This window comes from Vombatus ursinus, unplaced genomic scaffold (genome assembly GCF_900497805.2).
Source record: "Vombatus ursinus unplaced genomic scaffold, bare-nosed wombat genome assembly UNPS02014781.1, whole genome shotgun sequence".
Classification (NCBI taxonomy): domain Eukaryota; kingdom Metazoa; phylum Chordata; class Mammalia; order Diprotodontia; family Vombatidae; genus Vombatus; species Vombatus ursinus.
The window spans coordinates 8,549,086-8,576,389 of record NW_020954559.1 but is presented as its reverse complement, the minus strand read 5'-3'; the positions used below and the strand labels follow the sequence as shown (position 1 = coordinate 8,576,389).

Below are 27,304 nucleotides of genomic sequence, written 5' to 3'. Positions count from 1 at the left end.
TTTGCTGTGTGAACCTTGGACAAATTGTGTCACCTCTCTGCCTCAGATTTCTTATGAAAGAAGAATAGAGGGAATGGAGCCAAGATGGCAGAATAGAAGAAGCAGATGAAATCTCCAAACATTCTCCTTCAAACTTGAAAATAATGTCTCAAGTCAAGTTCTAAAGCAAGAGAGCCAGCAAAAGGTCAGGGTGAGACATTTTTCAGCTCAAGAGAACTGAAGAGACTAAAAGAAGAGGTATGTGAGACTGAGGTGGAGGCTGGCTTGGAACCCACATGACAGCACCACCGGCTGTAGACCTTGGAGATAATGTGACGGTGGCAGCAGCAACTTTGGCAGCTCTCAGCCCAGAGACAGTAAGCAGGTCAGGTAACTGATCAGAAAGAGATGATCCTGGGGCCCTATGCTAACTGGGCACGGGACCAGGTGCTGTTTGGCAATTCCATTTCCCATACCCACTTTCAAGTCACAGTTCTAGGGCAGAGAAGAATACTTTTGGTCACAAGACAACAGGGGCCCTGGGGATCAGGGACTCATTTTGGGTAAGGGCAGTGACCACACCTCTTTCCAGATCATACCAGTTTGGAAGCACCAAAAACTTCCAAACCCCTAGAATTAGCTCTGAAAACAGCAGTGTGAAAAAGCCTGAAACTGGGGTACAGTGCTACCCCATCATCACCTGGGAACAGAGCCCAACTTTAAAATCAAGTTCAAAGTCAAGAAATACTCTGGAAAAACTAGCAAATAACAACAATAAAAATAACCTGACCATAAAAACCTATATGGTGATGAAGATGGTCAAGATACAAACTCAGAAGATGACAACAATGTTAAAACATCTATAAGTAAAGCTTCAGAAGGAAAAAAAAAATGTGAATTGGACATAAACCCAATAAGAAATCTTGTAAGAACTAAAATTTTATTTTAAAAAATCAAATACAAGTAGTGGAGGGGGAAAATGGGAAAAGAAATGAGAGCAATGCAAGACAAATATGAAAAGACAAATAACAGCTTAGGAAAAGAGGCATCAAAAATGTGGAAGAAGATACCTTGAAAAAAACAGAATTGGTGGTGCAGCTAGGTGGCGCAGTGGATAGAGCACTGGCCCTGGAGTCAGGAGGACCTGAGTTCAAATCCAGCCTCAGACACCCAACACTCACTAGCTGTGTGACTCTAGGCAAGTCACTTGACCCCAATTGCCTCCACCCCCCACAAAAGAATTGGCTAAATGGAAAAAAGGTTTTGAAAAAAAGCTCAATGAAAAAAATAATTCCTTAAAAATTAAAATTGGGCAAGTGCAAGCTAATGATTCCATGAGACATTAAGAAACAATAAAACAAAGTCAAAAGAAAAAAATAGAAGAAAATTGAAAGATGTTATTGGAAAAACTGACCTGAAAAATAGTCTGAGGAGAGATAACTTATGAATTATTTGACTGCCTGAAAGCCATGTCCAAAGAAAGAACCTAGACATTATATTTCAAGAAATTATAAAAGAAAACTGTCCAGATATCTTACAACCAGAGGGTAAAATAGAAATTGAAAGAATCTACTAATCACCCCCTGAAAGAGATCCCTAAATGAAAATTCCCAGGAATACTATAGCCAAATTCCAAAGCTCCCAGTTCAGATTTCTTATGAGAAATGAGGAACCATATTTGTCTACTTCACAGGGTTGTGTGAATAAATTGCTTTGTAAGCTATGAAATACTATTATGAGTTATTATTATAGTTGAGATAAAGAAGTTGGTCAGGATAGTCCTGATCAATCCATTCCCTTTCTTCAACACACTTAATGAAATAGAAGAAGAAGGTGGCAGAGATAAGAAGATTTTGTTGTAAAAAAAATACAAAATTGTTGTTGGTGGTTTTTTGCTTGTTTGTTTGTTCCACCCCCCACCCCCCCTTAGGCAATCGGCGTTAAGTAACTTGCGCAGGGTCACACAGCTAGTGTTAAGTGTCTGGGGATGGATTTAAACTCAGGTCCTCCTGACTCTAAGGCCAGAGCTCTATTCACTGTCCTATCTAGCTGCCCCAAAATGCAAAGTTTTCACTGTTGCTCCTTTAAAAAAAAAGTGAAGATCTTCTCTTTTATAAAATTAGAAGAATAGTTTGCCATTGCCTGGAAAAGAATGGCCATGCCCTCAAGGAAGCTTATAAAGAGAAAGCTAGTGAGCTTTTGGAAATAGTGGACCCAGAGACAATTGTGAAGTGTGACCCCCGGCAGTAGAGAGAATGGACGATTATGAAGAAAGAATCTAACTCTTGAGAAATTACTCCTTGCTTTTATCAGATGGCAGTAGGGGAGGGAACAATTTCCTCACTTCCTTACTCACTCCTTTTTACCATCATATCTTGTAGAATAACTATAGGTTCACTGAGTCAGAAAAAGAGATAGTCAGTGGAGGCAAAGGCAGGTCTGAGGAGAATGACCCCTGATTGCAAAGAAGAGAATCAGTTATGGAAACAAAAGAAAATTTATCCCTATTGTCAGAGCTTAAGCTGTGCAGATCTGATTATGTCAATCCCCTCAGTCCTCTCGATAAACTCCAGGGGCACCCTACCACCTCCAGGATCAAATACAAAATCCTCTGTTTGGCATTTAAAGCTCTTCATAACTTATTCTCTCTTACCTTTATAGCCTTTTTACACCTTACTTCCTGCCACATACTCTTTGATCCAGTGACACTGAGCTCCCTGCTATTCCATGTGCAAGATACTTCATCTCTCAGCTCCAGGAAATTTCTAGTATCTCTCTGTTAATTATTTCCTATTTATCCTGTATGTAGCTTGTTTCTATATACGTGTTTGTTTGTTGTCTCCTTCATTAGACTGTAAACCCCTTGAGGGTAAGGACTATCTTTTGCCTCTTTTTGTATCCCCAGTGCTTTGTCTAATGCCTGGAAATTGATAAGAGTTTATTGATTTATTGATTGAAACAGACCCAGAGAACCAATCTGAGCAACTTGTCCAATACTCGAGGGGAAGAAGCAGGAGATCACTATGAGAAGAGAAAGGACCTTTGGGCCCTACACTGCCAAAAGCCTTGGTCATATGCATTCCCTGTATTTATGCCTCCCAAAGTACCTCCTAAGTATATGGCCTACTCTTATCATTTATGATGAGTGGATTTGTGGAAGAATGTGTCCCAGGTCCATGGGAGCAAGGGAAAATATTTTGTAGTTATTATTCCTACTATGCTATCTTAGCAAACACCTTTGTTTGATCTAATTATATTTATTGGCTAATGACAATGGTAAGGTTGGGAGTAGGGGGTGATATTATGAGATATAGTGTTAATAGCATGGCCTGCAAAGTTCCTTGAATTTGAGGTAATAGTCGCTCCCTAGGAATTCAATCTAAAACTTGGGAATGCCAAATTGGGAAGGTAGCCCAGAGAGGGTAGCTTCCTATTATTAAGAAATAACATGAATAGAATAGAGCATTAAAAAGACTTCCAGGGCAGAAGAGTGAAGGATAGATGAGAGAAAAGAGAGACTGAAAGCAAGAATATCAGTGATTATTTCATGTCTTTACATCCTTGATGAGGTCTAGGGGTTCTAAGAACCCCAAAATATGGGGTGGGTCTGCCTCAAAACAATTTGACCATTCTAATCTTCTTTCAATCCAAGTAAATAAGTTAATTATGACACAGGTTGTATGGGTAAGATTCCTAGTGAGTCTATGGTATTTGTCATGCCAATACGAAGTGAGCCAGATTCTAAGGATCTGTGCAATTTAATGAGAGTAAGATTACATTTATACAGAAAAAGACTGTGAGAAGATCTGGTTGGGATTAAAGAGTGGCAAGTAGCCTGGGGCGGTCCAGAGGTAACACAAAAAAGGGCCTGGATGGGATTAAGGAGTGTAAAGTAAGCTAATTAAGTAATCAAGGTGGGCTGGGGTGGGCCAGATGCCTCAGGCTAAAGCCAGGGACTGCACCACGAGGGGAAAACTGGGGCCTTTTAGGGATCCATCATTAGCACCCCATCATCCCCAAACCCTAGCACACTGCCTGGATCATAGTAGGTACTTAATAAATGTTAATTGATTGATAAACAATAGAAAATTTGAGATTCTGAAGGAGGGTGATTGTAGCGGAAGTGGAAAGACTTCAGAAGTACAATGTATTGAATGTAGCAGACACCTGATAGAATGTTGGTTGAATTGAATTGAATCACATTGAGAATTTAAAGGAAATATGGGACAAGGATTTGTTTATACAATGTGACAAAATCCTGAATGGAATACTTCCCAGCTGGCTCTGCAGCTGCTGGATAACTTTTGAGCTCCAACTCCTCAAGACCTTAGCTTGAAAAGGTCAAGGTCCCCCACTGCATCCTGGGCCATCTCCAGGCATCCTGATCCATATATTTGGCCATTGGACGCAGGTAGCTCTAGAGGAGAAAGTGAGGCTGGTGACCTTGCACAGCCCTTCCTCACTTAAATCCAATTCACTTGCATGCCGTGGCATCACCTCCCTGATGCCAAGGTGCTCTTCAAGAATGAAGGACAAATAGCAGCAGCCGCCTCTGAGCTGAAGAGGGATTCTTCTCTAAATGTCCTCCTGAGATTTCTGACCCTTCTCTTTTTGCTTCTCCAGCACTGCCCCTCCCTCTCATTACCATTGCAATGCTCCACGCCTGTAGAGCCTACATTGTGAGGGAATCTCAGGAAACAAAGGATACATTAATTTTGTACAGTACAGGCATGTAGTCACTCCTTACTTACTCCAGCTTGTCTTGGCTTGCAACATTGCTCAGTCTCTCCTGGGTCCTTCCTGCTTTACCTTAGGGCATCTAGTACCTCCTTACAGCCTAACCATTTGGCATACTCTTGATTTTTTCTGCAGGTTATCTCTTACTTTTACCACAGAATCACCGACTGTTGGAGCCAGAAGGAACCCTAGAAATTATTTCCTTAAACCCTTTCATTTTGAAAAGGAAATTAAAAAAAAAACAAAAAACTGAGGCCCAAACTGATGAAGAGATTTGCCCCAGTCACACATAAATATCAGAGTCTGGACTTGAATTCAATGTGTGGACTTCTCCAGGGTTTGGGGCACATTGTGTAAAGCATATTACAGATTGCAAAGTCTGTTCATGTGAATTATGTCACTCAGTCCTCACAATAACTCTGTGAGGTACATAGACCAGCTATTCATATGTCCATCTTATAAATGAGGAAGCAGGCTAAGTAGGAAGTGATGGAGCCAGGAATCAAACCCAAGATGTCCTATTCCAATTCCAAGGTCCTGGCTGCCTTATCTCTGACAAATATTAGCACAGACCTGAGCACATCTACAGCTTTTTGATTACTGTGACCTTTGCCAGAATTCACCTTGGGAAGGAACGTTTGTTTTGTTGCAATTTTTTTTTCTTTTTTTTTTGCTGAAGAGTATGTCAGTGGGGGCCTGGGCCTTTGAAAATGGGACTTCTTTGTCTACATAGGAATGGGATGACATAACAGTATTCTGGAATATTGTCTTTTTTCCCATTTAGAGGTAATAGGATGGCATAGTAGGACACCAGGGTTAGGAGTTGATAGATCCGGATAAGTGAGTTTGACAACTTAAAAAAAAACAGTATGAGGCTGATTTTCTAAAAAACGTCCATATAGTTATTTCTCTAAAAATAAAATTCAAGGCTGGAAGAAGGTAGGGTTTTGTTTTGGAGGGTTTTCAATTTTTTTTGGCTCTACCAATTGAATATACTAGTTTCCTTAAAATTCTAATGAGGAGTTTTAGGCTTAAACATTCTTCTATTTCGTGAGACAGCTAGATGGCTCGGTGGCTTAAAGTAATTGAACCAGAGTTGGGAAGATATGAATTGATATTCTCTGTCAGGTGCTTACTCAGCTATGTGACCCTGAGCAAGTCATTTACTCTTTCTTAATCTCAGCTTCCTCATTTGTAAAATGAGGATAAAAATAGCTCCTATTTCACAGAGCTTTTGTGAAGAATAAATGAGGTACAAATGAGGTACCACATGTGAAGTGCATTCCAAACCTTAAAGTATTATATGAATGCTAGTTCTTAGTATTTTTAATGTCTTTCACATAGTAGTTAAATAAATATTTATCAAATGTGATTGACATTCCAAATATTCTAAAGGTAGAAAAAGGATTTAAAATGTTTCTTTTCGCCTTCTACACCACACACACGCATGCACAAACATGCACTTACACATACACATACGTGCACAGTAATAAATTAAATCAGATGAGCTTTAGTCATAATTATGGTCATCATTTTCATCAATAAAATTTTTTTACAGATCGCTTTTAGGTTGTTTTACTCAATAATACTACGGATTCTTAGGGTAGCAGGTACTGAGGATCCAGAGGCACGAAAGTATCCCATCTTTATATAGTTTTTTTTAAGTTTTATAAAACCTTTCCCCCTGTAAAACCCATAAATTAGCTATTAAAATTTTTATCTCCATTTTTAAAATGAGAAAACTGAGGCTTGGAAAATCAAAGTAACTTGTTCAAGGTTACACAGCTAATAAATGACACCAGTAGGATCTGAACCTTGTTCAGACATGAAATGTCATACTTTTTCAATCTATACCATTAAAATATCAGAAACACAAGAATGCAGCTCTGTCTCTGCCTCTATCTCTGTCTCTCTCTTTCCCTCCATCTCTCTGTATTTGTCTCTCCTCTCTGTGTGTCTCTCTTCTCTTTCTTTCCATCTCTGTCTCTGTCTTTCTCTGTCTTTGTCTCTGTCTCGCTCTCTGTATTCTCAGTGCCAGGCTCATTATAGGTGCTCAATATTTACTTGTTGATTGATTGATATTCGTGAGGGTCTCCTGATCCAAGACATCTTTACATTAGAAGAAGAATGGTATGGTGGAAGGAACATTGAAATGGGCATTAAGAGTCCTAGATTCTAATCTTGACTCTGCCACAAAGTAACTGTATGGGCTTGGATATGTCATCTAACACTCACTGGACCTCAGTCTCCTCATCCCTCTGTTTTCATCGAAAGGATCAGGTTCTCCTTATCAGTCTTCTACAACTATTGTAAGCAAGGAGCGCATGGACATTTCTGTTTTTAAAATGCCAAAGTCCTATAATTGTGAACTCACGTCTCAATAACATGATACAGATTAGAAAATACATTAGACCAAGAATCAGAAGATCTGAGTTCTAGCTATACCCCTTACTAACTGTATGATCTTGAGTAAATCATTTCCCATTTGTAGCTAGTTATTACCCCACCTGCACAATGCAAGATTTTGTCTAAGAAATTTTGTCTAAGTGAGTTCTAAAGTCCTTAAAGTTGTCTAATAAACAGCAAGCAACCATATTACTTTTTCTAGTGACCCAATAACACCTTCCTCCCTAAGCTACCCATGCTTTTAGAAGGTCAATGATGAGCTAGTCCAGAGGACAGTGGTCAAGGGAGTAAGAGCATGAGAAATATTGCCATATAATGATCATTTTTTGGAACTGGGGGTAGGGGTTGGGACAGGGGTGGGGTTTAACCTGGGCAAATGAAGATTAGAAGAGGGATTAAATTTGTGAAGTCAAGCTATATAGTATCTGAGGTTTCTCTGAGATTCTAAGGTCTTAACCAGATGACTCCTGTGTGCTTCTAATGTCAAAACAACATCCTAAAAAAATGTGTACATCCCTAAAGCCATTTCCTTGTGCCTCTGGTGGGGAAGGGGAGGAGAAGGTCAGAAAACTTCCATTCTCTGAATCTTCTCTGGTCCTTTAAATGTGGAAGATCATATCCCTTTACAAATGGTTTAACTGCACGAGGGCTAAATCTGAGCAAACTCAGTTTCACTGTATCTTTCCCGGGCGTGACAGGTATTAAGGATGAGTAACAGCTTCTGAGACAACTCCTAGGCCCTTTCTACTTATTGAATATGGAACTCCAGGGTCATATTCTTCCTGGAGATTATCATGAGTTGCCAGAAGTATTCTGAAGCCTCTCTTTGGTCCTACACATTTTTCTAGAACATAAAAGCAGAATAATTGCTATGAGGCATATGTATTCCAAAAGGTTTTATGGCTGAAATGTACATGATTCAGTTTGTTAGTCACCTCTTTATTATAGCAAGTGTCAGTTTTTAATGTTACACATCAGTTCTTGAAATGGCTTAGTAGGTTGTCCAAAACTAAAATCATGGGTGATGCATTTGGAAAAGTATGTAAGTGTGATAGACTGTTAGACTTTGTTTTCTTTTTACAGAATCCAAATTTTGCATCTTGTCAGCACAATTTCACTTGGGTTATAATGCCCCATTACTCCCACATTTACTCTGGTTTTGTCAGATTAATCACTGTACACTTTAAATATAGTTAGAAGTTGTATGGAGGTAATTTATTTTTAAGAGCAAACAAGCAGATAGGATATTTATAGCAGTTTCATTTTTTAAAAAATATATATTACAAACACTTATTATAAACCCAACAGACCGTTCTTGGATATGAATTGGTGGAAAATCAGCCATTAGCTCAACAGAATTACTAATTTTCCAGCACAGCTGCTTAAATTTTCTGTGGCCACAGCATTTTAAATAAATAAATAAGAGTATTGCTGTTAGAAATCATTGATTATTATTTATTACAAAAATAATTACCTTTAATCAATTATCATGACTAACAAGTGATTTCTTGGGGATCATTATCTAATTATTATTAAACATCTGAGTGGAGATGACATATGCTATTCATTGTTTATTATTATTTTTACAAGCATGGATGGCTTAGTACAATTAGTAAGACTAATGGAGAGTAATCTTTTTCCTTAATGTAATTATCATATGAATATATCAAATATTTTTTTTCTACTTTTGCTAAAGTGATAATGTCATTATAAGTTAGGATGCTGAGTGCAGGAATTTTTCTGCCTTACTGGACCAAAAATGGATAGGAATTAATATCACCACATAGAGATGCAAAGCATGATTTTGAAAATTATGATGAATTTCCCAAATACACCTTGCATTGAAATACTTGATTTTTACCCACCAACTCAAAGCCACGCAGTATATTTACTCTTCCCTGCCCCTCACCGCAATTCCAACATCTTGCAAAGTCTATAGTAGGCTATTCAAACAGCATGCGCCAGGACATTAAAATATTCAAGGGGTGGGGCTGCTAACATTGTTAAAAAAAATAAAACAAACTAGGGCTCTGAGGATCTTCATCAGATCATGAAAGTCTTTTTTTTCTTTTTCTTTTTTTTTTTTTAGGCAATTGGGGTTAAGTGACTTGCCCAAGGTCACACAGCTAGTAAGTGTCAAGTATGTGGTCTGAGGCTAGATTTGAACTCAGGTCCTCCTGACTTCAGGGCCGGTGCTCTATCCACTGCGTCATCTAGCTGCCCCAGATCGTGAAAGTTTTTAAGAATTAAAATGAAGATGGTGAATCATTCCACATAATGGATATGTGAAAACTATGAAAAATAATTGCATATTCACCTTTGAAAGGAGAAAATTCTCTGAAACCCACTTCCCATCAACAATGATGAGGCCCCATATGATCTATCACTGTGAGCCAGCACACAAATTTCTGGTCTGAAAAACGGTCCATATATTCATTCAATTATTCCATTCATTTATTCAGCAAACATTTTTTAATGCTCACAGTTTGTGAGTCACTCTTCTAGGTCCTTAAGGAGATATAAAAATTATGTAAGAGCATGTTTGTGCCTTCAAAGAGCTTACGATCCAGTTCAGAGTTTGGGTAGAAGCTCCCAGACTTTCTTGAGGAGTACATTTCTTCCCCGGACAGGGTGGATCACTGCAGATCTCCTAAATCTGCTAGATTTTACAGAGGTGGGGAACCTGCAGCCTCCAGGCCACACATGGCCCTCTAGGTCCTCAAGTGCAGCCCTTTGACTGAATCCAGAAAAGGATTTGTTCTGTAAAACTTGGACTCAGTCAAAAGCCTGCACTCGAGGACCTAGAAGGCTACATGTGACTTTGAGGCCATGGGTTCCCCACCCCTGTAAGAAGTTCACAACCTGACAGGATTTAATGAGCTACTACAGTAAGCAGCTGAACACTAAACCACCGACTGATAACAGATGGTTTCCAGGAAAAGCCATGTAGCAATCATAAAGTGAGTGACTAGCAAGTATCTGTGAGAATGAAACCAGGAATCAAATATCAGCAAAGTGGCCCAAAGTGTAGTGTAGTACAGGGCACTGCAGTGTAGTGTAATACAGTGTAGCTTAGTGCCGCGCAGGGTACTGTAGTGCAGTGCAATGCAGTGCAGTGTAGTATAGCACAGGGTAGTGCAGTGTAGTATAGTATAGTGCAGTGCAGTGTAGTGTAGTATAGTATAGTGCAGTGTAGTGTAGTATAGTGCAGTGCAGTGTAGTGCAGTGTAGTATAGTATAGTGCAGTGTAGTGCAGTGTAGTATAGTATAGTGCAGTGTAGTGTAGTGTAGTGCAGTATAGTACAGTGCAGTGTAGTGCAGTGTAGTATAGTATAGTGTAGTTCAGTGTAGTGTGCTGTAGTGTAGTGCAGTGCAGTGTAGTATAGCACAGTGTAGTGCAGTGTAGTATAGTATAGTGCAGTGTAGTGTAGTGCAGTGTAGTATAGTATAGTGCAGTGTAGTGTAGTGCAGTGTAGTATAGTATAGTGTAGTTCAGTGTAGTGTGCTGTAGTGTAGTGCAGTGCAGTGTAGTATAGTGTAGTGTAGAGCTGAGTAGATAGTGTAGCGAATATAAGACAGCGTCAACTCAAGGAATCAGGGAGATGAGTTCAAATTCTTCCTCAGAAGCTTACTAACTGTGCAACCCTAAACAAGCCCATTACCTTCTCTCAGTGTCAGTTCCTCATCTGTTAAAACAGGGAGAATATTAGCATCTGCCTCTCAGGACTGTTACAAGGATCAGCTGAGATTACACTTATAAAGCACTTTGTAAACTTTAAAGCACCATACACATCCTAGCTATTATTATTATAATATCAGTTCAGGAATACACACACACACACACACACACACACACACACACCATGTCCTATTGTTAGATGGTATTCTGTATAATTATCAAAGAAAATTATCTCAGTAGTTGCATATATAAACTATAGGATCTGACAAAGTCATTGTAGAACATAATCAGTGATTTCATTAGTATGATGGGAACAGAGCCCTAAAACAGGTTCTTGGAAGGTGCAAGTATTCAAGTATTATATGCTTAAAAATGAGAAGTGTAAAAAAGGAGGAAGAGGAGGAGGAGAGAAGAGGAGGGTTGGGGAAGGGGGAAGGGGAAGGGAGAAAGAAAGTGAGAGTGGAGGGAAGGGAGAGGGAGAGGGGAAGAGGGTCAGAGAAGAGGGGGAGGGGATGGGGAACAGGAAGAGGCAGGGAAATACACAGTTATATGAAAAATCAAACTGATGCATATTCTAAATCATTCCAAAGAGAAGACTGCCCCAGCAAAACTTAAGCCCTGGGATTTATTTAGAAATTCCTATTTAATTAACGCAATAGAGATAGAATTGTCTCTTCAACCAGGGTGGACCATCAGTGAGAAGATAAGGAAAGAGAATCTAGGGGAAAAACAAAATCAGAATTTCTCTCCCCTGATCTGTGTAATCAGAAAAAATCCTGATAAGGGATACTGGGTCTTCTAGGTTCCTGACATCTTTCATCTGGCTCCAATTAAGGAATTTTATCACTTACTAGAGGAAAAGAAATGAATTGTAAACATAAGGTATGAAAGAAACATTTGTATAAATAATGTGATCTCTATGATGAGAAGAACAAAGTGATTTCTAAGATCCCTTCTAGTTTTAAAATACTAAGATTTGCACAGAATAATTATATTTTATGAAGTTAGGATTATTTAATCATTCTCAGATTAAAAAGTGGACCATAAATTAACTCTTGACCTAGTGCCTGATTACCTATACAGCCTTAGGTTACATTATTCTTTGGTCTACTCTAACTTGGTTACTGTCTGTCCTTTGGTCTGTTCTAACTTGATTATTAACTGTTTAGTTCCTGAGGATCTGAGTTCAAATACTACTTCTGACACATCCTACCTCTAGTGTAATGGATAGAGAAGTAGACTTGAAATTTGGAAGACTTGAGTTCAAATCCTCCCTCTAAAACTTATTAGCTGTCTGATCCTGGGAAAGCCACTTAACCTTTCTCAGTCTCAGTTTCCTCATCAGCAAAATCGGGATAAAAATAGGACTTATTTTGCAGGGTTTTTATGAGAATTAAATAAGCTAACAGTTGTAAAATCTTTTGCAAACATCAAAATATTATATAAACACTAGCTATTATTGCAGTTATTATTAGGCAAGCCACTTAATCTGTTTGGGTCTGGGGGTCTAATTAGATGTCTGTCTTCAAGGTACCATTCAGGACCTATAATCTTATTGCCTTCTGGTTCCATTCTATTTTCATTCTTGAAGTTTGTAATTCACTATGTCTATTTATCTGCATAATGAAACCTTTGTCTTCCTTCAGGATACCACTTCCTTCTTCTTGATGCCTTCTCTGACCAACAACAAAAAGTCCTCTCACCCCACTCATGTTTCCTGATGGTCCTTTGTCTGACTCTGTGCATCATCCTTTCACATTTTATCTTATATCTTATGTGTTTTTATAGATGTCATATCCCCTTGAAGAAAGGAACCTTTTTCCTCTCTCATCTTTGTAGTTTAATAAATTCTTATTCAATTGAATTCATTTAGTAACTCATGATAAGGGCTATGATCAATTATTATGTAGCATTTATATTTTTTCTAGTACAGAGTTTGTACAATTGAGCAATTGAAGCAGCCTTTTGTTTTTAAAAGCAGCATAATGTGGTGGGAAAAAGTATTGAATCGGGAGTTTAAGACTATAGATTCAAATCCCATCCCTCATACCTACTACGGGTGTGAGCTTGACCAAGATACTTAACCAATCTGGGTCTCAGTTTCCCCATCTGTAAAATAAAGGAGTTAGATCACATGGTTTTAAAGGCTCCTTCCAACTCTCAATTCTATGAGAACAGTAATGTTGAAAAGAAAAAAAAACACCAGCAATTTTATTTTTAATTGAAGGAGTCAATAATAATGCAGTTTTTTTGAATGAATAGAATTTTTATGAAACAGTTATTTTATTTTGTAAAATCATAACCCAGAGTTTGGCATGGAAATGTCATTCTAGAATCCTGCCTGGTTTTGTGTGTGTGTTTGGGGAGGTGGGGGAAGGTTGCTTCTAAAATGCCAGAAAGTATTTTGTAATGCTCATTTACCAAGAACAAAACTGTATTTATTTAAATTGTTGAAATGTGGACCTCATCCTTTCCTGTATAACTCCCACTGAAATCCTGTAAATCCCCCCAGAGCACAGACTGACAAGTCACACCCTTGCAGTAAGTGTAGCAATGCTTACTGTGAGCTCTAATTCAACTGCCTGATGGGAGATCACACAAACTTAATTCCTCCTTGCTTTCGGATCTAAGATGTATGCACTTACAGCTCACATTCATATTACCATTGGGAAAAACAAAAGATAGAATAAGCTTCTGACTCCATGCAATCCAAAAATGTATACCTTGAAATATTTGGGTGAATGAAATTTCAATTGTGTAGAATGAAAGGATAAAATCCCCCATTAAAAAAAAAAATGCCAGATATGCTGGTGAACAAAGCCGCTTATTCTTCAACGGGCAGTATAGGCCAAGCCTTACCTTTCCTCAGTGTTCATACTATACTGTCTTCCAGCATTTTCCTTGTTTTCCAGAACTTAAGTCCAAAATGGCATATAAGTTCAGATATACCTGTTTCACAGTCTCCCTCTCAGCTTGACTAACTGCCAGAATCAGTTACCAATAAACAGAATAATCAGATGCCTGTATGATGTGATTTAAAGGGTGCCAAGAAATCCCTCTTTCCCTCTTCAAATATCTCCACTATCAGCCTGTCATAGAGAGAGTCATTCCTTCTTGCAAGGCTTTTCAGGCGTAGAGAGTCTATGGTTAATTAAAATGAAAATATCCCTGGAAGAGATAGATAGATAATCCAAGAGCTGTTATCAGCTTCTGTCTTAGTGGAGAATTGTCTACGGCAAATGAGATTGAGGGTGTCCACCCCCATACTAAGGGGGCTAAGAGTAGGGAAAGTTTGGTTGAATAGGGAACATGGGAGACTTTCCAAAACAAATTTCACTTTTTGTACTTTTTTGTATTTTTTCTGGGAGTGAGGAGAGAGAATGCAAGACAGAACAAGGAAATTGCCCACCATCTAGCTTAGGGGGTGTTTGCCTGGCTCAGACAAAAGTAGTGATGGTGAGTGACCCTATAAATAATGGGGTGATAGGGCTTTAACAGTATGGATGCTAAAGTGTAAAGTAGCAGAGACCAAAGTTTTAGACATAAGGATTTTGTTGTAGGTCTAAACCCTCCTACCAGTGTGTAGCCCTTCTCCTCATATTTCCCAAGAGCCCTACCAATAGTATCACTTACCCCACCCTCATACCACCATCTTTGCTTCCAGACTAGGCATCATTAGTCATTGTCCAGAGGAACAGCCCTTATGGAGATTTGACCTGGCAACTGCCACTGAAAAGATGCAATAGCCACTTGTCTGCTCAACAGTCATGGTCCCTGAAAACCCAGAAAAGCAAGTTGTCACCATCAAAATCCTTGGCATCATTATTGGGTTCAAGAAATATGGTTTTATCAAAGGAAATGACACTAAAGAAGATACATTCTTGGGGAGCAGAGCCAAGATGGCAGAGTAAAAGCAGTGACTTGCTTGAGCTCTCCCCCAAACCCCTCCAAATACCTATAAAAAATGGCTCTAAACAAATTCTAAAGTAGCAGAACCCACAAAAAGACAGAGTAAAACAAATTTCCAGCCAAAGACAACCTGGATGGTTGATCAGAAAGGTATGTTGCGCCGAGTAGGGAGAGGAGAGCAGTTCGTTGTGGGTATGCAGGCAAGGTAGGCCTCAGTGAACCCAGAGCAAGCCTCAGAAGACTGAATCACAGGCAGCTGTGGCAGTTTCCAGACTTCTCAACTCACAAATGCCAAAGAAAACTTAGGTCAGTAAGAAAAGTCTGTGCGGTGAGAGACAAGCGTGGTGTGGGCCCAACCCCAGTGCCACTGTGCAGCTCTGGGACAGTGGCTGCATCTGGAGCTTCCAGCCCACAAGACTGAGGGGAAATAGAGAGGCTGATCAGAGGGGATTGCAGGGATCTCTTTGCTGATGCAGGATTCTCTTACTTTGCCCATGCTTGGATTTGGGTCATAGTTCTGGGTGGCAGTCCTGGGGCAAGGAGGAGCACTGGCTTGGTGGATCTTGTAGTGGCTGTGGAAAGAGAATCCTCTTCACAGTTCCAAAACAGAAAAGGAAGCTTGTATTCACTCACAGACCAGAGCACAGGCCAGGAAAGGAATAGACACCTTGTCCTTGATCATAGCACCTTGGAAGAACTAAAAATTTACAGATCCCTAGAAGTATCTCTGAAAACAGCTGCACAAAACCCCTGAAGCTTGGGACAGTACATTCTCCACACTGGAAGCAGACCCCACCTTAATGAAGAGTTTATATCTCAATTGGCTGTGATCACGAGCAAGCATGGCAAAAAGAGTCAGACCACAGAATCTTACTTTGGTGACAAAGAAGAACAAAACATAAAACCAGAAGAAGACAACAAAGTCAAAGCTCCTACATCTAAAGCTTCCAAGAAAAATATGAATTGGTCTCAGGCCATGGAAGAGTTCAAAAAGGATTTTGAGAAGCAAGTAAGAGACGTAGAGGAAAAACTGAGAGTGATGCAAGAAAATCATGAAAAACAAGTCAACAGCTTGCTAAAGAAAACCCAAAAAAATACTGAAGAAAATAACACCTTAAAAAATAGCCTAACCCAAATGGCAAAAGAGGTCCAAAAAGCCAATAAGGAGAAGAATGACCTAAAAAGCAAAATTTGCCAAATGGAAAAGGAAGTCCAAAAACTTACTGAAGAGAATACTTCCTTAAAAATTAGAATGGAGAGGGGCAGCTAGGTGGTGCAGTGGATAGAGCACCGGCCCTGAAGTCAGGAGGATGTGAGTTCAAATCCAGCCTCAGACCAAACACTTGACACGTACTAGCTGTGTGACCTTGGGCAAGTCACTTAACCCAATTGCCTCACCAAAAAAAAATTAGAATGGAGCAATTGGAAGCTAGTGACTTTGTGAGAAATTAAGACACTGTAAAACAAATCCAAAAGAATGAAAAAATGGAAACAATGTGAAATATCTCATTGGAAAAACAACTGACCTGGAAAATAGATCCAGGAGAGATAATTTAAAAAATTTGGATTATCTGAAAGCCATGATCAAAAAAAGAGCCTAGACATCATTTTTCAAGAAATTATCAAGGAAATGCCCTGATATTTTAGAACCAGAGGACAACATAGAAATGGAAAGAATCCACCGATCACCTCATGAAAGAGATTCCCAAAGGAAAATTCCTAGGAACATTGTAGCCAAATTCCAGAGTTCCCAGGTCAAGGAGAAAATATTGCAAGCAGCCAGAAATAAACAATTCAAGTATTGTGGAAACACAATCAGGATAACACAAGATTTAGCAGCTTCTATATTAAGTGACTGCAGGGCTTGGAATATAATATTCCAGAGGGCAAAGGAGATAGGATTACAACCAAGAATCACCTACCCAGCAAAACTGAGCATAAATCCTTCAGAGGAAAAATGGATATTCAGTGAAATAGAGAACTTTCAAGCATTCTTCATGAAAAGACCAGAGCTGAATAGAAAATTTTTCTTTCAGATACAAGACTCAAGAGAAACATGAAGAGGTAAACAAGAAAGAAATCATAAGAGACTTATTAAGGTTGAACTGTTTACATTCCTGCATGGAAAGATGATATTTGTAACTCATGAGACCTTTGTCAGTATTAGGGTAGTTGGAGGGGAAAAAAATTATATGTATGTATGTATAGATAGACAGATAGATAAATAGAGGGCACAGGGAGAGTTGAAGATGAAGGGGTGATATCTGGAAAATAAAATTAAGGGGTGAGAGAGGATTATACTGGGAGAAGGAGAAAGGGAGAAGTAGAATGGGGTAAATTATCTCACATGAAACAGACAAGAAAAGACTTTTACAGTGGAGGGGAAGTAGGGAAAGGTGAGAGAGAATGAGTGAATCTCATTCTCATGGGATTTGGCTTAAGGAGGGAATAACATACACACTCAATTGGGGATGGAAATCTATCTTTCCCTATAGGAAAATGGGAGGGGAAGAGGACACGAGAACAGGGTGATGATAGAGGGGAGGGCAGATTGGGGGAGTGGTTAATCAGAAGCAAACACTTCTGAGGAGGGACAGAGTCAAAAGAGAGAATAGAGTAAATGGGGGGTGGGATAGGATGAAGGGAAATATACTTAGTTTTCCACAGCCTGACTACTATGGAAGTGTTTTGCATGACTACACATGTATAACCTGTATCGAGTTGCTTGCCTTTTCAATGAGGGTGGGTGGGAAGGGAGGAAGGGAGAAAATTTGTAACCCAAAGTTTTAAAAACACAAGTTAAAAAAATTGTTTTCACATTCAACTGGGAAATAAGAAATAGAAGAAATGAGGTATAGAAATCTATCCTGCCCTACAGGAAAATAGAAGGGGAAGGGGATAAGAGAATCAGGGAGAGATAAAAGGGAAGACAGATTAGGGGAAGGGGTATACAGAATGTATGCCATCTTGGGCTGGGGGGAGGGATGAGATGGGGAGAAAATTTGGAACTCAAAATCTTGTGGAAGTGAATGTTGAAAACTAAAGAAATAAAAATAAATAAATAAATAAATAAAATCTAAGCATAAGAAAGAAAGAAAAGAAAAGAAAAAAAGAAGACACATCTCATATGCCTTGCTGCTGCACCCTAAGGACCATTGAGCCTTTCTATCTGAGTTGCATATCAAACTTAATATATTTGTTGCCTTCTCCTATTCAAATTCAAACTCTTTGAGAACAGAGATTGTTTTGCTTTCCTCCTTGCATTCTCAGTTCTTAGCACATTGCTTAGTACATAGCATGTGCTTAATAAATGTTTTCTGTCTCATCTGCCTAGCCCCACTTATTCATCAATTTATTCCTAGGCTGGCTTCCCTATCATTCCTTTTTTTTAATTCTGTGAGTCTCAGGCTCTAATTCATCATCTCTTTCCACTTTCAGAATTTAAAAGGTCCTCAATACTTCTTTCATTTAGGCTAAATAGGAATGATTACTTCTAGGTACTAATGGGGTCTTTGTGTAGAGAAAGGACTAAAGTAAGACTCAGCTACATTTCAGAGGAACAGCAAACACAGTCTTCTCTGGATGTTTCATCAAAGGAATTGGGGAAAGACATCAGGGACATGCATTGAACAGTAGTGAAGGGAGAGAGAACTTCAGAAGTTTGTTCTCCTCTCCTCCTTCACCAACCCTAATCTTCTCGCTTGTACCTTCAACTGCACTAGGAGCTACATTTGTGGGATAGACAGCTGCCTATAAAATGAGGGCTAGACTTAGTACAATCCTAAGTCAAGATTTACAGTAGTCTGTAAAATGAGGGCTGCACTCATTCTTAAATGTCCTCTCTTCCCATTAAAAATGCCATGGTCCCATGATCCCAGGCTTGGGGGAAAGGGTGGATGGATTAGTTTCAGGCAGTATTGGTCAAAAGGGGAGGGGAGAAAGGAAGATAGGGAATACGAACAGTAGAGTCAATGAGGCAGCAAGATGTAGGGGAAAAACACTGGCTTTGGCCTCTCATCAGCTGTGTGACCATGGACAAGTCAAATGACTCCTCTAAGACTCAGTTTACTCATCTATATAAATGAGGGGTTTATACTACATCAGGGCTCCTTAACCTAGAGTCAAGGGAAATTAATTTTTTTAATATTTTAATACTTTTATTTCAATATAATTTTCCTCATTATCTTAGGTATTTTATTTTATATATTTATAAACATTATTCTGAGAAGGAGTTTAGAGGCTTCACCAGATCATCAAGGATCTGTGATACAAAAGTGGTTAAGAATTCTTGGGTTAGATGATCTCTAAGGTCCCTTAAGACTTTTAACATCCTTTGATTTTTTAGGAGAAATTATGCTCTGCTAAGACAAATGTGAAACTCCTAGGTATGTAATGTATGTAAGTTATGGATTATTTGGACTTATTAGATATTTCCTAACAGCATTAACTGTCTTCTAGGACTCTGCATTCATTTTAATAAGTAGTAATCAGAAAATATATATATGAGTGTTACATATATGTGTGTTATATATGTGTGTGTGTTATATATGTATGTTATACATTATATATAATATATATTACATTTACATATATTATATACATATTATATATATGTATATATATTATATTATATATATATAAGTGTTTTGGTGTAAGGGAAATATGTGAGGGGGGTGTAGAGGGCACAGGATAGACAGAGATCAGGCTTCAGTGTTAGGAATACCTTATTATAAGTCCCATCTCTGACATATATGGCTGTATGACCCTGGCAAGTCACTTAACCTATTAGTGGCTCCAGTCAACTAAGTCTATAAGTTGCAGAGAAAGTACTGATTTCTGCTAGAGGGAGTTTTTCATGGGGGATTCCCTTCACTAATAAAATCTTAGGTTGGCTCAAGTCATATAGATAAGTAATGTTGAAGCTGCGTTCATTGTTCCATTCAAATTGCCCCTCCCCCACATTGATCTTTATTTCTTTATCCTCTGAAAATCTTAAAACCCTCAGAAAGAATCACCATGTAAATATGTGTCTTGTTTCAGAGAGGGAAAAAACCAGGGGATCTCCTGTTCAGGTGATGCTCATTGTCATTCAGAAAACAGCTAAACTAAACTAAACAAAACAACACACATAAACACACAAACCACTTAGTAAAATTACTTAAGCAATTTAAGAATCATCAGGGCCTCTCAGTGGTGCATGGTCTTCTTTCTAAGGCCACAAAACAGGGACATTCAGCCAAATTCTTATCAGTATGCCCCACATCAATGGTCTGGCTCCTTTCCAGTACTACACCCTGGAAGACTTGCCTGAGAAATAATATTATAGCATATGATTAAGCATTTTTCAAAAGTGAATTATTTCTTTGGCATTTCCAAACAAGTGCAGCCCACAGGTTTTCCTAACAGGCTACATTTCTAGTACTGTGAGGCTCAGAAATGGAGCTGAGTAGCTGAAAGTCGGTTCTTAGTACTGGCTGAAATTGATTGTCTATTTTTTCATCTCTCCTCCCCCAAAGCATTTTAATTAGTTCCAATCACCCCAGGAGAGGACTGCAGCAAGCATTGCATTGGCTCTGAAGGCATAGGTTATATCTAAATGTAGCAGAACAACTGTATAATGGAAATGATATTTCTGGCCATTGTGCCAATTCATCCAAATTTCCCCCTGATTGATTCAGCTGCAGTGCATCAAGGTTGAGGGAGGAGATTGCAAGAATCAAGGCTGGTTGAAGCAAGCCAAATTGGCTTGCTATGTATGTGTTACAGTCCTCTTGTTCCTATGACTTAGCTACTCTTGCAAACTTCAATTCCTAGTGATGGAAATATTTAGTTAACTGGCAAAATTTTGAAACTATCCTCTTAGAAAAAACTAAGGAGCTTTGCAGTGCTTGTCTATATAGTGATTCCCCTCACAATCCTGGGTGCATCCCTACTGTCATTTAGTCAGAATATAATAGTCAGAGTATGCTATGAACCATGAGATCTTGGGCACTAGAGGACCCACATCAAATAAACAATGTCATACAAAATCTAAAAGTCTTGTAACGCATTTGCTTAGGATAGATAACCTCAGATCCCTTTTTCATCCTGAAAGATTGGCTTAATCACAATGGTTTACCGATATAATTTAATTGGCAACTTCTTTTGCAGATTCTGTAGATCTTCACAGAAACACTGCTGTCTTTATCACTCTTTCCAAGGAAATTTGTTTTTTTCATCTGACCCTCCAAAGCATTCTATTCTGTGTGCAGATGTTGGTGGCAGGATGTTTGAAAATTCCCTGGCATAGGGACAGGGCTGTCTTTCTAACAAAAATAAACAAATCGCTAAATGTTTCAGGGGAAGAAAAAGTTCGAAAATAGCTCTCGACTTAGGAGAACTGATTTGAATCAGAAATCTAGCCTTTCTTATTGTGGTAAAGTCATTACTGTTCCACATTCAAATGTGATTAGAAAGCATTTTCAACATTATGGATATGGGGAAAGACCAGTTTCCCATTGAGGCAAATGGCCTACACCTGCCTGTTAGCAATTTGAGACAAACAGGCAGAATCTGGAATTTTTACTCCCAAATTTTTTATCTTAACAGCCATTCTACCTGGAATTGTGTTATTTGGGTATAGGGGGTGGGGAAGATTGTTGTTTTTCTTCCTTTTAAATGATGCTAGTAACCTCAGAAAGAAAGCAAACTCAGAAACTAAGCTGGAAAAAGATTTAGTTAGTGATTCAAAAAAAGCAACTACAGATCAACCATTCCTGTCCAAATACAAAGCAGGAGTAACTAACCCACAGCCCTGCCATATCACTGTTGAGTGATAATTTAAATATGGAGTAGTAATATAAACGGCAGCTAGGTGGTGCAGTGGATAATGTGCCAGGCCTTGGAGTCAAGAACTCATTTTCCCTAGTTCAAATCTGGCCACAGAATCTCACTGGCTATGTGACCCTGAACAAATCACTTAACACTGTTTGCCTCAGTTTCCCCATCTGTAAAATGAGCTGGAGAAGGAAATGGCAAACCACTCCAGTATCTTTGCCAAGAAAACTCCAAATGGGATCATGAAGAGTTGGACTGAACAACAACAAAGCCATCATCATAATCATTTGGTTAATTTAGTTAATTTACTGGGTACTTTTAAAGCTCCCTTTTGAGTAAGACACTTTCTCTTGCTAAATCTCCATTTCCTTATTTGTAAAAGAGTTGGAAATCTATATAAGTATAAGGAGGACAGGACACAGAAGACCTCTTAGAATATTTCTAGCTCTAGACCTATGATCTTAAGAAACTATAATCTTGTGATGGACAAGGCAGTCTGTAAAGAACTAAATCATTCTGTAGAGCTTTGTTAGTGTCACACATTTATCCATATGGGCAAAGTCCTGCATTTTACTTTACAGTAATAGAAGTTCCATTGCCCTGGGCATGGAACTAAAGTTTCTTGTGCTCTTTCCATGTGATCTTATACCTAACAACCTTTTCCTCTGCTTCACATTCAATTAAATAAAATAAATCATAGGTACCTACATGAATCATTTTCAAATGTTGTATTATCAGACATGAATACCTTATCCCAACTCATTTGCCATCTCAAGTATACTTCTTAAAAAAAAAGTTGGGGGGCATCTAGGTGGTACAGAGAATAGAGCTCAGATCTTGGAGTTAGGAGGATGTGAGTTTAAATAGGGCTTCAGACTGTTGATACTTAACTGTATGACCCTGGACAAGTCACTTAACCCTGATTGCCTCACCAAAAGGGGGGGAATCTTTTTATTGTTTTTGGGGTGTGCATTGTCTTTTGCAACATGGCTAATATGGACATGTTTTGATTGACTACACAATCATGATCTATATCAAATTACATGCCTTTTAAAAGAGGGAGGAAAGTGAAGAGAAAGATAATTTAGAACTCAAAAGTTTAAAGAACTAATTCTAGATTTGTTTGTTTACATGTAATTGAGAAAAAAATTAAATATAAAAAAAAGAAAAATTGATGCTATGAAAAACACATTCAAGAAAGATGATAATAAATTTTATAACTAATTTTTTTAAAAAGACTTTTGTTCCCTGAGTAAGAAACAATGCAATTGAGGAGCAGAGTAGACTCATAGAACTTCCACTGAATCAGGAAAATAGACATCTACAGAAATAATGGTATTTTAAATAGTTTTAATGAATAAGACATCAGCAGATGAGGAGAACACAGGAAATTGAGGCAAAAGTTTTTACAAAACAAACTTTTATTGCTGCCTTCTGTTTTTTATACCCTTGTTCTTCCCCTACAGAACTTCCTCTCCCTCTTCTCAGAGGATCACACCAAAGAAGATAATCTAAAAGAATACTGATACTGTCACTGTGTCTTCAATAAAAAATCCAGTCATTTCTACCCAGTCCTCACTGACTTGAAGGATTGAAGGACCAAGAATCTCTGGTCTCAATTGCCTTCAGTGAACACCATTGTGAACATGAGAAGTCATAATTATGAAAAAAAAAGAAAAAGGTGAGAACTCAGCCCCATTGCAGAGACTAGAAGCACTTTGGGACATAGGGGTTCTCACCTTTTGAGGGAGGGGTAACAAGAAGAGCTTATACAGGCAAATTGTGAAAAAGTAAAAGACACTAAAAGGTCAGTTCTGAAATCTTTTGTTGGTAAAGCTCTGAGAAAAAAAGAGGTAGTGTTTTATTTTCTGAGTGGAATATTTGAGAAGAAAGGAATCAGAAGTCTCCCTTAAAGAAAAGAAAAAAAGAAATCTGCATATTAAAAAAAATACCATGTCATTCTAATCAATGAATCATAACAGAGAGAGGAGACAAAAAGAGAGGCTTAGGGGGAAATACCAAAGTTTAAAACATATGTTGGTTGTAGGGAAGAAGGCAGTTTGGGGAAAGAGGTGATGTTTTGGGGGTGTTTCTTGCCCTATTTCCATCTCAGAACAACAGAAACGTGATGTCCTGAGGCTTGGAAATGAAATGGGTTATTGCTAAATGACCCAACTACTTGCAACTGCTTTGCAACTACTAAGAGGAAGTAAAAGCTGTTTTCTTCAAGAGCTGTGGGATAAGAAGTAAGGTGAAAATTCAGCCCTAGGGAAGAGTCTGGAAACCCTCTCAAAAATTAGGAGTTCTTACCTTTTGGGGGTGGAGTAAAGGGAGGGGGCAAAGCAGAGGAAGAGACATAAAAGGACTCCCACAACTCAGAGCTAATACCTTTTGCTGCCAGAGCTCAAGGGGAAGAGCCAGCATTACCTCTCCTGACAGAGATATCTGAGAAGGAAGGAACCAGAGACCTAGGAATCCAAATGCAAGAGATTTAATTGACAACCTCCAGGCAGATCTCACTTGCTCCATGTGCCTGGGCTACTTCACTGACTTCACTGACTGTCACATGTGGCCACAGCTTCTGCACAGTGTCTCCTCCAGTGCAAGAAGGGAGCCAAGGAAACCTTAACCTGCCCAGAGTGCAGAGGAGTCATCAAATACAGTGATTTGATGTCCAAGGGGAATCTGTCCATGACTGGCAAAATGCTCAGACAGAGCATGGTGGGCCTGACCACCTGTGATCAACATAAGGAAAAAAGGAAGCTCTTCTGTGAGGAAGACAAGACAGTCCTCTGTGATTCCTGTTTATTAGCCCCAGAGCACAAGGGCCATCAAGCCCTTCCCTTGGAAACAGCTGCTGACAAGAGCAAGGACAAGCTCCAGGAGACATTGACTGTCTTAAAGAAAAAAGAAGAGGAATTTAAAATGGCATTGGATGAAGTGAGAAGGAGAGAGACTCACCGTAAGGAGGCTGCCTCCAATTTGAAATGCTCTGTTATTTCTGAATATGGAAAAATGCACCGGTTCTTATGGGATGAAGAATATCAATACCTGCAAGGAATGGGACAGGAATCCAAAGATAATCTGGCCAAACTGGAGAAGGGCAAGGCCAAGCTGTCCCAACAAATCCAGAATCTGCAATGAAGGATTGCAGAAGTAGAGGAGAATTTGGACAAGGTGCCCTTGGAAATGCTGCAGGATGTGAAAGGCACTATGAAAAGAAATGAGGAACTGCTACTTCAAGAACCAGAGCTTCCTTCCCCTGGCTTGACCACCTGGTACATCACAGGATCAAGAGAAGTGCTCTTGAGTTTCCAGAGGGATATAACTCTTGATCCTGAATCAGCCAATCCTCATCTCATCCTGTCTGAGGACTTGAAGAGGGTCCAGTATGGAAGTGGCCCCCAGGTCCTGCCTGACAACAAAGAGAGATTTGACTATGTTCTTGCTGTTTTAGGGGTCCAGACCTTCACCTCAGGGAAACATTATTGGGAAGTGGAGGTGGGATATAAGACAGTGTGGGAAGTGGGCATCTGTAAAGATTCAGTCATCCGAAAGGGGAAACTCTCCTCATCTGAGGGTGTAAGGACCCTAGCAGGCTGCGTATTTGGAAATCGTTTCGTCCTTTTGAATTCACATAATTGTTTTCAATTTATTCAGCCTGTATACAAAGTAGGCATTTTTCTTGATTATGAAAAGGGACATTTAGCATTTTATGATGTCACAGATGGATGCCTTATCCACAGTCCTTCAAACACAGTCTTTGAAGGGCCTCTTCGCCCTTACTTCTCTTTTGGCATTCCTAAAGAAAAAATTATTCCTGGATCACTCATTATCTGTCCTATTAATAATCAGTAGAAGGCTGTCAACGATGCTTATTACTATGGGTAACTTTTAATGAAAGTGACCGAAAGGGATACTAAAAATGGCTTTCTACTTATTTGAACTCACATTGAAATGGCCAATAAAGTGATGTATGATTATCAAAACCAATTAAAGTAAAGTCTGTCTTGTTTTTCCTTGGTATAAAAATGGGGGCTTTTTAAAAAAAATAGTAGCTGCCATGCAGGCACCTAAATTGGAGATCAGTTGGAAGGGACAGCAGAAAAGGAACAAGAGAGAAGGACTGAGGGGAGCAAAAAGGGAGACAATTTTCAGGTACAGAAGGATGAAGAGGGAAATTTAGAATGCTAAATAAATAAACGAATGAATAAACAAGCAAAGAAACAAACACATGAATAAATGAAAGATTGAATGGTTCTCTTGGATGATGTCTTAGGCTGTGAAAGTTGATGGCAAGACAAAATGAGTTCCACAGTAGACTCAAGGAATTTCCACTGAATCAGAAAATATAAAACCTCTAAAGAAAAAAAAAATGTATTATGAATGAATACAGTGAAGAAGACCTTGGTCTCAAAAACTGAGGGGGCCCAGGTCAGCGAGCTCCAGGAGCTGACCTCAGGTGGCCACTGTGGAGAAGTCCCACGCCCAGTGCAGTCAGGGAAGATGCCTGTGCTGGGGATGCTGGACAACACCACCTTCAGCTTTAAGAAGCTGCTGTATCAGTGCAGGAACCGGAAGTTCAGGCTTCTAGAGGAATCACTATGCCCCTAGTTTATGGGCAGCTCCTTCCTCTGTATTTACTACACAATGACATGAATAATGCTGATTATCTTTGAAAATAAATTCCTCCTGCTAGAAAACATGCAAATTCTGGGCTTGGGGGAATTTGGTCAGTAGGACAAAGAATTTGGCAGAGAAATTTGTCAAGAATCTTTATGACCTTCAGGTCACATCAGTGGTCTGAGTCCATTCAGTCCATCATGGAAGCATTCAGAGATGCCACAAGAAGATGAGCCTTTGTACTGTTTTCTCAGGCATATACTTTGATTATTACTGATGATTTCCCTGCATTTGTTGGACTTCCTGTAGAAGAAGAAATGAAAGAAGCAGAGTCTCAGAGCTAGGATGGCAAGTGACTCCACTATGAGAATGATAATGCCCAAGAAGCCAGGTTCCCAAGTGTTTCCTTGAACAGATTTATTCCTTTATCAGAGCCTGCTCCAATTCCACCACCAATCCCTGATGAATAACAATCAGCCAGATGGACTGACTAGCTGGTCTTTTCTGTTTAAGATCAAACTTGGAAATTTCATTGTATTCTCTTGGATGAAACACCCCAATATTCTTTATTAGGACATGGGATAAACTACATGTGTTAGATACACACTTTTTTGGTCCTTAAACATTGGGCTGAATTCACTATTGAACAGCTTCTTAGTCCCATGATGTTTATTAATTCAGAGTACAACAATATTATGTAGTTAGGCCTTATTCTGTAGTAATTTCTGATGGGGAAACCTACCTGTCTCTATCAATGGATTTAAAAAGTGGTAGGTTGGCAAAGACAATTACCTCTTTATTAGCAGACTTGGTAAATCTCAGCTCTTCTCTGCTGATATTTTCAGTGTACCCCCTGCTGGCAGTGAGATACATGCTGTGAAAGGGGACAGTGGCCCTGAAAGGAGGCATATCACTCAGTATGAAGGGCCTGGTTCAATTAGAGCCATCCACTAAAAAGAAGGAAATGGTGAATCCAAAAGTCATTCCCTGGGTTGGTGTGATGCTGCTGCATCCTCTTAGGACACCTTCCAGAATGAGAAGCATATTCATGCTCTGGCCCTCCCCTATTCCTCAAATTCATGGAGAGCTTTTTGATAAGAATGTTGGCATTTGGGGACCTGCTTTTAGGTGGTTCTTAGGGTGCAGAGGACAATG

General features: G+C 39.1%; 1 protein-coding gene and 1 pseudogene across 1 annotated transcript; both read left to right on the top strand.

The window, feature by feature from the left end:
- Positions 1-275: 275 nt before the first annotated feature.
- Positions 276-25,384, top strand: LOC114046147 (probable E3 ubiquitin-protein ligase TRIML1). Its single transcript, XM_027866402.1, has 3 exons — positions 276-369; positions 24,105-24,629; positions 24,681-25,384. The coding sequence occupies exons 1-3, from the start codon at positions 276-278 to the stop codon at positions 25,382-25,384; spliced, it is 1,323 nt and encodes a 440-aa protein (XP_027722203.1).
- A 648-nt stretch (positions 25,385-26,032) lies between these two features.
- Positions 26,033-26,643, top strand: LOC114046125 (annotated as a pseudogene).
- The last annotated feature ends 661 nt before the right edge of the window (positions 26,644-27,304 follow it).

Excerpts from the sequence above, each read along its gene's own strand:
- LOC114046147 (XM_027866402.1), top strand. The coding sequence starts at position 276 with ATGACAGCACCACCGGCTGTAGACCTTGGAGATAATGTGACGGTGGCA. Across the intron at positions 370-24,104 it reads AGAGACAGTAAGCAGGTCAG|CTTCTGCACAGTGTCTCCTC; the intron begins GTAACTGATCAG and ends ATGTGGCCACAG. Across the intron at positions 24,630-24,680 it reads TCTGGCCAAACTGGAGAAGG|AAGTAGAGGAGAATTTGGAC; the intron begins GCAAGGCCAAGC and ends GAAGGATTGCAG.